The sequence below is a fragment of the Hemitrygon akajei genome, unplaced genomic scaffold, assembly GCF_048418815.1.
Source record: "Hemitrygon akajei unplaced genomic scaffold, sHemAka1.3 Scf000055, whole genome shotgun sequence".
Classification (NCBI taxonomy): Eukaryota; Metazoa; Chordata; class Chondrichthyes; order Myliobatiformes; family Dasyatidae; genus Hemitrygon; species Hemitrygon akajei.
In genome coordinates, this window is record NW_027331941.1 from 2,896,788 (window position 1) to 2,909,237 (window position 12,450).

The window sequence follows — 12,450 nt, forward strand, 5'->3', positions numbered from 1 at the left end:
TCTGCATCAGAGTGGTGGTGGCATCTGTCGGTCTCGGGAGACCGTGGATCTGCGCCTGGAGTTTCCAGGGCGCAGGCCTGGGCAGGGATGTGTGGGAGACCGGCAGTTGCCCCAGGCCTTCAGGCCTTCCCCTCTCCACGCCTCCGATGTGGTCCAAGGGAAGGGCACTAGGACCCACGCAGCTTGGCACCGGTGTCGTCGCAGAGTTAAGTGCCAAGGACACAAACACGCCGCCTCAGCTGAGGCTCGAACCAGTGGCCTTCAGGTTACTAGTCTGATGTCTTGCCCACTCGGCCACTCGCCAACAAGTAGGTGCCGGGGGAAAAAAATAAAATCAGAAAAATGTCGCATGCTTTGATTTATAAGGAGAGATTGGGCAACCTCTGTCTGTTTTCCCTGAAGTCCTGCCGAAGGGCTTCGGCCCGAAACGTCCACCGTGCTGTTTTCCTAGATGTTGTCTGGCCTGCTCGGTTCCTCCAGTAGTTTGCGTGTGTTGCTCGGAGTTGCAGGTTCTCCAGATTTTCCCTTAGAACCATAGAACATTACAGCATTACAACATTTCTGCCTAGTCCCACTGACCTGTACCTGAACCATATCCCTCCACACACCTCTCATCCATGGACCTGTCCAAGATTGCCTTAATTGTTAAAAGTGAGCCCGCATTTAACACTTCATCTGGCAGATCATCCCACACTCCTACCACTCTCTGTGTGAAGCCCCCCGCCCCCAATTTTCCCTTTAAACTTTTCCCCCTTCACCCTTAACCCATATCCTCTTGTTTCTTTTTCTCCCCTCGCCTCAGTGGGAAAAGACTGCTTGCATTCACTCTAACTATACCCACCATAATTTTATAAACCCCTAACAAATCTCCCCTCATTCTTCTACGCTCCGGGGAATAAAGTCCTAACCTATTCAACCTTTCTCTGTAACTCAGTTTCACAAGTCCTGGCAACATTCTTGTAAACCTTCTCTACAATCTTTCAACCTTATTAATATCCTTCCAGTAATTAGGTGACCAAATCTGCACACAATACTCTAAATTCGGCCTCACCAATGCCTTATACAACCTCAGCATAACATTCCAACTCTTTAATTGAAAATAACAGAAAAGAGTGTTATTTGATATTTTATATTTATTCTTTAATTGATCAAACGACATCAATATACCTCCTTCAAAACAGTCACCTATATATCTGATCCCTTTTTGAAACCAGTTATATAAAAGTTGATTATCCATTGTAAAAGGAATAAGTCTATTTTGAATTAGGGTTCTCTTCGCTAATAAAAATTTCTTTATCTCATCATCAACATTTACCTTATTCCATAAATCGATCAAATGTTTTAATATAAGCGATTCTTTCTTTTCCCGTATCCATTTGGATTCCCATTTATATATAAAATCTTCTGATATATTTTCTCCTATCTTATCTAACTCTATTCTAATCCATGCCGATTTTTCTTCATAAAAATGCAATAAATCTAAGTTGATTTACTTTATAATAATTCTTAAAATTTGGGAGTTGTAACCCTCCTAGGTCAAATTTACATGTCAATTTTTCCAACGATATTCTTGACATCTTACGTTTCCAAAGAAACTTCCTCACACATTTATTCAACTCTTGAAAAAAACTCCTGGGGCAGTTGTATTGGTAATGTTTGGAATAAATATAGTAATCTCGGAAATATATTCATTTTTACAGCATTAACTCAACCTACTAAAGTTATTGGTAACATCATCCATTTATCAAGATCTTCTTGTATTTTTTCCAATAATGGCAAATAATTTAATTTATATAAATTCTTTATATCTTTATCGACTCTTATACCTAAATATTTTATACCATTTGTCGGCCATCTAAATTGAGTGACTAATCGACATTGACTATAATCTCCTTTGGTAAGGGGTAAAATTTCACTATTATCCCAGTTTACTTTATACCCTGATATTTTCCCATATTCTTCCAATCTAAAAGATAATTTATGCAACGAATGCAATGGGTTTGTTAAATAAATCAGAACATCATCAGCAAATAAATTAATCTTACATTCCTCCTGGTTAACTCTGAAGCCCACCATATCTGGATCCGTTCTAATTAATTCAGCTAATGGTTTTATCGCCAATGCAAATAGGGCAGGTGATAATTGACAACCTTGTCTAGTTGGCCTTGTTAACTGGAATGATGTAGAAATTTGACCATTTGTCACTACTTTAGTTTTGGGACTAGTATTTAAGGTTTTAATCCATTTTATAAAAGATTTTCCTAACCCAGATTTTTCCAATACCTTAAATAAAAAGTCCCATTCCAATCTATCAAATGCATTTTCTGCATCCAAAGCAACTGCCACACTCATTTCCTCCTTCTTTTGTGCCAGATGAATTATGCTAAGTAACCGGGTTACATTATCCGCCGATTGTCTATTTTTAATAAAGCCTGTTTGATCCGTATGTGTTGGCGCGTGGCCGAGTGGGCAAGGCATCGGACTAGTAACCTGAAGGTCACTGGTTCGAGCCTCAGCTGAGGCAGCGTGTTTGTGGCCTTGAGCAAGGCACTTAACCGCACATTGCTCTGCGACGTCACCGGTGCCAAGCTACTTGGGTCCCAGTGCCCTTCACTTGGACAACATCGGTGGCGTGGAGAGGGGAAGGTTTGCAGCTTGGGGCAACTGTCGGTCTCCCAAACAACCCTGCTCAGGCCTGCGCCCTGGAAACTCCAGGCGCAGATCCATGGTCTCTCGAGACCGACGGATGCCACCACGATCCATATGTATTAGTTTTGGTAAATATTTAGATAATCTATTAGATAAAATTTTTGCAATTATTTTACAATCAGTATTCAACAAAGAGATAGTCCTATATGATGAGCAAACACGAGGAAATCTGCAGATGCTGGAAATTCAAACAACAACACACAAAATGCTGGTGGAACACAGCAGGCCAGGTAGCATCTGTAGGGAGAAGTGCTGTCGACGTTTCGGGCCGAGACCTGACGAAGGGTCTCGGCCCGAAACGTCGACAGCGCTTCTCCCTATAGATGCAGCCTGGCCTTCTGTGTTCCACCAGCATTTTGTGTGTGTTGTTGTTAGGCCTATATGATGTTGGTTTTAAAGGATCTCTATCTTATTTTGGCAATACTATTAGGACCGCTGTCGAAGAAGGTTGTAGAAGTTTATGTGTTCTTTCTGCTTGATATATTAACTTAATATATTAATTAATATTAAAGGGAGGGATTAATAAATCTTTATTTTTTTTTATAAAATTAAGGTGGAAAACCGTCTTCTCCTGGAGATTTGTTACTCTGGAGTGATCCTAAAGCTTGTTCAACCACTTTTAATGTAAAGGGCATATCTAATCCTTTCTGTTCTTCCGAATTCAATTTTGGAAGAGTTATTTGTGATAAAAAAAAATTGATCTCAGCAACCTCATTTTGTGATTCTGATTGATATAATTCGGAGTAATTTTTTTTTAAGTTTCATTAATTTCTCAAGGTTTATAAGTAATTTTATTTGCACTTGTTCTAATTGCATTTATTGTTTTGGAAGCCTGCTCTGTTTTCAGCTGCAGAGAATCTTGTGTGATCTTTCACCTAATTCGTAATATCTCTGTTTAGTTCTCATAATTACTTTTTCTGTTCGATAGGTCTGGAGTGTATTATATTGTAGCTTCTTATTGACAAGTTGTCTTCGTTTTTCTTCTGTCATATATCTTTGGGATTCTTTTTATCTTTATTCTTTTTATCAAATTTATCAAATAACACTCTTTTCTGTTATTTTCAATTAAAGGCCTATTTAAGAGATAAACTGGGTCAAACAATGTTAATGCCAAAATCTAATGAAATAGAAACTTTAATTCAAAAAGGAAAAATTTAAAAAATTGCGTCTTGTATGTATAATTTGATTCAAAAACAGACAATTAAGCCAGGAATTCATAAGTCAAGGCAAAAATGGGTAACAGATTTGAATATTAAAATTGATGAAAAATATTGGTCAAGACTATGCCTTGACAGTATGACAAATACATTACATGTCCGACTTAGATTAGTACAATACAATTTTTTACATCAATTATATATTACACCACAAAAAATAAATAGATTAAACCCAAATTTATCTGACCAATGTTTCTGATGTAATCAAGAAATCGGTACTTTTTTACACTCTACTTGGTCTTGTTTTATAATTCAACCTTTTTGGATAAATCTAAGACTTTTACTGCAACAAATTATTGGAATACAACTTCCACATAGCCCAACATTATTTTTATTAGGCGATATTGAAGGGATAATACCGAAACCTAAATTGAATAAATATCAGAAAAAAATTATAAAAATTGCATTGGCAGTAGCCAAAAAAGCTCTTGCAGTTTCTTGGAAATCAGATTCATACTTAACTATGGTCCGTTGGAATAATGAAATATATAACTGCATTCCACTTGAAAAAATTACTTATAATTTAAGTAATGAATATGATATATTTTTGAAAATTTGGCACCCCTATCTACAAAAGATACAATTAAATATATAGGTCCTTTGAAGATAAAATTATCAGTTATTTGGGGAAAAATAAAGATATATACTAAAGTTATTTTGAACTCCATGGAGCGTGTGGGGATCCTCCGATATCCAGGCAATCCTTCTTTCTTTCTTCTTTCTTTCTTTTTTTCTTTTTTCTTTTATTTTTAGACAGGGATGTTAAGGGGATATTTATTTAAGGGGAGGGGAGGGCTAATATTAATATTCATTACTCTATTCTTCTATTCATTTTATGTAATTCTCTTAAAAATTTAATAAAACATATATTTTAAAAATTCCATCTCTTACACTCAGCACTTTGATTTATAAAGGCCAATGTGCCAAAAGCTCTCTTTACTGCCCTATCTACCTGAGACGCCACTTTTAGCGAATTTTGTATCTGTATTCCCAGATCCCTCTGTTCTACTGCACTCTTCAGTGCCCTACCATTTTACCTTGCATGTTCTACCTTAGTTTGTCCCTCCAAAGTGCAATACCTCACACCTTTCTGTATTTAACTCCATCTGCCATTTTCAGCCCATTTTTCCAGCTGGTCCAAATGCCTCTGCAAGCTTTGAAAACCCTCCTCACTGTCCACTACACCTCCAATCTTTGTATCATCAGCAAATTTGCTGATCCAATTTATCACATTATCATCCAGATCATTGATATAGATGACAAATAACAATGGACCCAGCACTGATCCCTGTGGCACACCACTAAGCCACAGACCTCCACTCAGAGTAGCAATCCTCCACTACCACTCTCTGGCTTCTCCCATTGAGCCAATGTATAATCCAATTTACTATCTCTCCATGTACACCTAGCGACTGAATCTTCCTAACTAACTTCCCATGCAGGACCTTGTCAAAGGCCTTAATGAAGTCCATGTAGACAACATCCACTGCATTCCCTTCATCCACTTTCCTGCTAACCTCCTTGAAAAACTCTAATAGATTTATTAAACATGACCTACCACGCACGAAGCAGTGTTGACTCTCCCTAATAAGTCCCTGTCTATCTAAATACTTGTAGATGCCATCTCTTAGTACTCCTTCCAATAATTTACCTACTGCCGACGTCAAACTTACCGGCCTGTAATTCCCCGGATTACTTTTCGAGCCTTTTTTAAACAACGGAACAACATGAGCTATCCTCCAATCGTCAGGCGCCTCACCCGTAGATACCGACATTTTTAATATATCTGCTAGGGCCCCTGCAATTTCAACACTAGTCTTCTTCAAGGTCCGGGGGAATACCCGGTCAGGTCCTGGGGATTTATCTACTCTGATTTGCCTCATGATCGCAAGCACTTCCTCCTCTTCAATCTGTATAGGTTCCATGACATCACTACATGTTTGTCTTATTTCCATTGAGTCCATGCCACTTTCCTTAGTAAATACAGATGCAAAAAAAAAACATTTAAGATTTCTCCCATTTCTTTTGGTTTCATACATAGCCGACCGCGCTGATCTTCAATAGGACCAATTTTCTCCCTTACTCTCCTTTTACTATTAATATACCTATTAATATAAAACGGTGGGTAGCATAGACAGGGTAACAGTGAGCGTGTGGTGGGGGTCTGTTAAGGGAGACAGAAGGTGAGGTTGCAGTAATGCAAAAGAGATCCGTGTGAGGAGAAAAAAATCATTCCAAAAATTAGTTGGAATCTGCAACGTATTACCAAAGAAATTGCTGAAGACAGGAACAGTCACTACATTTCAGAGAAATCTTGAAAGATATTTTACCAAACAGGGCATGAACGAACGTCGACCTAATACAGGCAAAGAGGTTCAGCAGAGCCGGGCACAATAGTCAGCGAAAGGGCAACCCGGACAAATTACATGTTTCTGAGATGGATATGTCTCTAAGATGTTACTTTGTAATTCTTAGTTCCATTATTGATCCACAGTCAGCCACGCCCTCTGCTCGAACATCGCTGATGACTGGTATTTTCTCAGGTCGTCTCGGGTGGTGATTTGGGAAGAAGCAATTCCTTGCCCTGAGAGGCCACGTTCCCTCCAAAGGCGAGCGCGCATGCGCTGGCGCACACCTTCTGCTCCTCGCGCGCAAACGCTTTTAAATTGCGCCCAAATGGTTGTCACACTCTACCTCGTCGGCATGTTAAGTTTATCTCACGATCGTACACAATCACATTTCATTTTCCGGCTTCTGCTGCGGTTATTTCTCTACTGGCTTGTCTACACTGTTTAATTGAAAAACAATGTATATAGTCAGTGCGTCCCTGTTGTTGTCACCGGGCAAAAAACAAAAAGTGCAAGCTCTGTGCGCACTGTGGTCATAAAAAAAATAGAGGGAATATTGGTGAGAGGAAATGTCTCCCCATCTCTCCGTACTACAATGAATGAGAGATCATCTATTTTGCTCTCGATCCTCTGCTTCTATATTTACAAGGTGGGACAACACCTTCAGCGCCCATAATGCAAATAAACCTCCTGAGAGCTCGTCATCACTTTATATTGGACAGGTGAAGGAACGTGAATGATCCAAACTCTCTGCTGTCTGTACTTCGAGAATGTCTTCCGGTGGGAGATCCACGAATCAAACCCATCCGGACTGAGACAGCCAATGGGATATTTGGGCGCCAGCGATTCCGTGGATACTTCGACATATTTGGACCCATAATTGGACCGCTTGTCATCCAGGCCGGTGAGCGTTGTGGGCTTGGGCAACGCCACGTCGATAAAATGGGCGACTAACTGATACGACACAGCTCAATCACTCCGAGCCTGCCATGGGGGCAATAGATCGTTCGGTTGGCGGACAACGGGTGGATCATTTGGGCTTCGTTGACATGGAATGAGCGTTGTTGACGTGACGTTCAACCGGGATCGTGTCGGGCATCCCATGGAGCTGCTGACCTCTGCCCTGTGGATCGCCGAAAGCAATCGGTGACAGGCATTGGAAGGATTCAGGGTTGGAACGCAGCGGCGGTAATCGACTTGACTAACTGTGTGTGAGGTAATTTCTCAAACCGATGTTCCAGTAATATAAGGCATACTCTCAGCTCAACTCCTCCCACCGCTGCTCCTCACAGTCTTCCGAAGCGCACGAGAAAGCCATTTGGCCGGACATACCCGAATCCGCTCTGAGAAGGTGGGGCCATTGAAATTCCACCCCCCCCCCCCCACCGCCTCCCAAATCTCCCAGAATTCCATAGTTCTGCGAATTAATCACCAGGATTCGTGTATTCTAATCTTAAGCTTCCAAAACAATTCCATGATCCATGTCAGTTATTGCAAATCAATTAAGATTAAACTGTTGATCCAAAAAAAAAACATCCATTACTCCTGAAGTCTTTCCAAGGGTTTGTTGATTCCCTTAGCTTCGTCCCCTGCATAGTGTGACGGCCTTCCCCTCACACGCACAGCTTCGGGATGCCTGCTCTTTTTGGAATGAAGGGAATTTTTGAAAGCTTCGAATCGATCCCATCCCCACTCCACCTCTCTGGGGAGGTCGGGAATCAGGCTGAGACCCGAGGGGAGAGGCAGCGTGTCGCCGGGTTAATAGGGAAATCGTGTCATGGAGATGTGGACTCTTTCCGACTTGGCTTAATTATTGCGTCCGGTTTTCCTTACCTTAATATTTTGCTTATTATAGGATCCGGAAGCTGCGATCGGCTGCCACCACCATGGCAGAGAGTGTGAACGGAGAAGAACATCCCGTGACCATGACGACAACCGAGGACGTGGGTGAGTAACAGATCTCGCAAAAAAAAAAATTAAAAAATGAAGCGTTGGCCTGAGAGTGGGCTCCGACATCGGCTGAGAAACTGAAGTGAGCAAGATAAACGCAATTCAGGATCACCATCTTTGAAAGTGGCGATTGAAGGACTCGTCAACAGAGCAACCCGGGGGGCCCTAAAAAGAGCAAGAGCCTGCATTGCTCGGGTGACCAATTCTAGGAATCAAACCCAATTGCCCCGAAATTCGCTTTCCACTCCTCCCCTCTGGGACTGATTCGGGCCCCGTGGCTCAGAACAGTAGGGGAACGCACGAGGGAAGAGGGTGGCAGCTGGAATCAGGGACTCTTGCAGTTAGGGGGACAGATTGGGCGATTCTGTGAAGGTCACAGGGATGGTAGTTTGCCTCCCCAGGTGCCAGGGTGCGGATTGTTTCCCAGCGCGTCCGCAATATCCTGAAATGGGCGGGTGAGCAGTGAGAGGTCGTGGTGATGCCAGCGAGGGTGTGGGCGCTGCTCAAAGGTAGGGAACCTATCGGCATAACTTATTTCTCACTGAATTTGCATTCGTGCGACGGCCCCTATCCGTAGGCCAGATGAGAAAGGGAGAGGCAGTCCTTCACTGAAAGACAAGTTGTTAAGCGTTCGGAGGTTCCCGGCACTGTCGTTTCTTTATTGAAGATTCATGAATTAATTACCTTAGGTTTAGTTCCCAGGTGCAGCGTTTGTAAATGCAGTTTGTGGAAATTGGGGCCTGTTGACTGATAGAACTACTGAGTACGCGTTAATTCAAGAGATGGTGTTGGGAGGCCGGAATGGAATTGCTGCATAGAAATCCTTATTTGTCACGTCTGCTTACGTCTTAGATAGGCGTCAGTACGTGCAACAGCAGAACGTAGCCCAGAAGCTACTTGAGGGATTGGAGGTGGTGTTTGGTCACGTGGTCTGCGGGGATTCTGGCGAGCGAAACATGGAAATTCGACATTTGAATTGAATCTACTGCCGACAGGTCCGAGCTCCGCCATCACTGAGATCGTGGAGAATTGGGATGATTTCCAACTGTTCCAGTTGACCAGGTTCTACCGGGACAGGCTGGCAGAGTGTTTGGAAGGGGGAGCGCTCGACCTCATCGTGGTATTAACGAACGAGATGGAGCTCAGTGCGCGGGAAATTCAGGTGAGTCGGATAAAATATGTGTAAGTTTGACTCATTCATAAACACGCGACTAACGGGATATCAAAGCTTAGAACAGGGGTCATACAGTGATAGAAATTTGCAACACAGAAACATACCGTATGGCCCTGGAGATTGTTCCAACCATCAACCACTTATTCAAACTCTGTAATTCTAATGTATAATCCTCCCCGTATTCACATCAACACGCACCATATTCCTCCTTTCACGACACACCGAGGACTATTCTGAGCTATCGTACACTCAGCTGTCACTTTGTTTGATGCAGAAATGGAACCGGGTGTGGTCTTCCGCGGCTATTCACTACAATGCAGGAGCGGATCCAGTATTCCGAGATGTTCTTCAGATCAGAACTGTTGTAACGCGCAGTTCTCTGAGTTACTTCCTGCCCAATTGGAATAATCTAGCCATTCCCCTCCGCCCCGTCTCGATAACAAGACATTTTCGCCAACAGAACTGCGCTCACTGGTTCATTTAGTATTATTATTATTATTATTATTATTATTATTATTATTATTATTATTATTATTATTATTATTATTATTATTATTATTATTATTATTATTATTGTTGTTGTTGCTGTTGTTATTATTATTATTATTGTTGTTGTTGTTGTTATTGCTGTTGTTGTTGTTATTGTTATTACTACTATCATCATCATCATTATTTAATCGTACCATTCTCTGTAAACTTTAGAGACTGTTGGGCGTGGAGATGCAAGCAGATGAGCAATTTCTAATATACACAAACTTCCCCGTCTGGCACCAGCAATCATTCCATGATCAAAGTCACACAGGTCCCGTTTCTTCTCCATTCTGATTTTTGGTCTGAACAACAATAAAAAAAAAACCTCTTGACCAGGTCGCCATGCTTTTGTGCAAGGTGTTGCTGCCAGATGGATAGAGAATTGGTTGGCAGACAGGAAGCAAAGAGTGGGAGTAAACGGGACCTTTTCAGAATGGCAGGCAGTGACTAGTGGGGTACCGCAAGGCTCAGTGCTGGGACCCCAGTTGTTTACTATATATATTCATGATTTAGATGAGGGAATTAAATGCAGCATCTCCACGTTTGCGGATGACACGAAGCTGGGCGGCCGTGTTAGCTGTGAGGAGGATGCTAAGAGGATGCAGGGTGACTTGGATAGGTTAGGTGAGTGGGTAAATTCATGGCAGATGCAATTTAATGTTGATAAATATAAGGTTGTCCATTTTGGTTGCAAGAACAGGAAAACAGATTATTAGCTGAACGGTGGCGGATTAGGAAAAGGGGAGGTGCAACGAGACCTGGGTGTCATTGTACACCAGTCATTGAAGGTGGGCATGCAGGTACAGCAGGCGGTGAAAAAGGCAAATGGTATGTTGGCATTCATAGCAAAAGGATTTGAGTACAGGAGCAGGGAGGTTCAACTGCAGTTGTACAACGCCTTGGTGAGACCGCACCTAGAGTATTGTGTGCAGTTTTGGTCCCCTAATCTGAGTAAAGACATTCTTGCCATAGCGGGAGTACAAAGAAGGTTCACCAGATTGATTCCTGGGATGACAGGACTTTCATATGAAGAAAGACTGGATCGACTAGGCTTATACTCACTAGAAATTAGAAGATTGAGGGGGGATCTTATTGAAACGTATAAAATTCTAAAGGGATTGGACAGGCTAGATGCAGGAAGATTGTTTCCGATGTTGGGGGAGTCCAGAACGAGTGGTCACAGTTTAAGGATAAAGGGGAAGCCTTTTAGGACCGAGATGAGGAAAAACTTCTTCACACAGAGTGGTGAATCTGTGGAATTCTCTGCCACAGGAAACAGTTTAGTCCGGTTCATTGGCTTTACTTAAGAGGAAATTAGATATGGCCCTTGTGGCTAGAGGGATCAGGGGGTATGGAGAGAAAGCAGGTACAGGGTTCTGAGTTGGATGATCAGCCATGATCATACTGAATGGCGGTGCAGGATCGAAGGGCCGAATAGCCTACTCCTGCAACTATTTTCTATGTTTCTATAATTAGACATTTGTATCAGCGAGCAGGGTGTACTGATGTAACTCATAATGTCGCCACTGTGCGCATACTGAAGGTTCCCCCCACCCCCAGTCACTTTATTAGTAACACACTCAAAATGCTGGTGGAGCGCAGCAGGCCAGGCAGCATCTATGGGAAGAAGCACTTCGTCTAGTCCTGCCGAAGGGTCTCGGCCCGAATCGTCGACAGTGCTTCTTCCCATAGATGCTGCCTGACCTGCTGCGTTCCACCAGCACTTTGAGTGTGTTGCTTGAATTTCCAGCATCTGTAATTTCCTCGTGTTTGCACTTTATTAGTAAGTTCATTTTCATCTGACATTTCAGAATGTAGGCTAAATTCGTGGGAATGGATTTCAGCCATCTCACTGACTCATCGCATGTTCAGACAGGATCGGCGCACGACCTAATGGCTGGTGCCCGTTCCAAAACAGTAGAAGCCGGATACAGAGCAAGCTATTATCTTCTCATTCTCTCTGTCTCTCTGTTCCTCCGCTCTTCAACATATCCACTGGTACTCTTCGAAGGCAATCGCCGAGCTCGCCGATAAGGGAGAGCGGGCGCACAGCTCCAGACTCCTGCTGAACCTGGTGACGGAGAAAGGGTCCCGGGCCCGGAGGGCGATGTGGGGAACCTTCCTGAAAATACGGACTGGAGTTCCGAAGCTGGACGAGATTCTGAAGGAGATTCAGCAACCTGGTGAGATCACGACCACAAATCGAATATAATTTTACGTTCCAACGTAGTTGACGATGACGGTGCACTGATTTGAATCCTTAACATCTGAATAATTTGAACAGGTTTTGAGCCTCAGCTCGCTCGAGCTTTCTCCGAAATTTCCGGTGATTTGACATGTAAGTAACGAATGATACCGAGCAATAATAAGGGGCCATCTGAATCGGTAAGATAGCTCGCGACAGATAACGAATGGCACCGGAGCACGGGGCAGAATTACAAAAGGGGCAGCGCAGTTAATGTGCGTAGATCATAAGAGACGTGGAGAGCAGACCACCGTGGAGCTTCTGGAAAGGTATTCC

The 12,450-nt window shown here is 42.7% G+C and overlaps 1 protein-coding gene across 1 annotated transcript in view; it reads left to right on the forward strand.

The window, feature by feature from the left end:
• LOC140721445 (uncharacterized) overlaps window positions 1-12,450 on the forward strand; it is a 60,649-nt gene that overhangs the window by 25,152 nt on the left and 23,047 nt on the right. Inside the window, exons 7-9 of the mRNA XM_073036265.1 lie at window positions 8,130-8,221; window positions 9,220-9,386; window positions 11,941-12,112. Of these exons, the coding sequence (XP_072892366.1) occupies window positions 8,130-8,221; window positions 9,220-9,386; window positions 11,941-12,112 (431 nt within the window). The remainder of the gene's footprint in view (window positions 1-8,129; window positions 8,222-9,219; window positions 9,387-11,940; window positions 12,113-12,450) is intronic.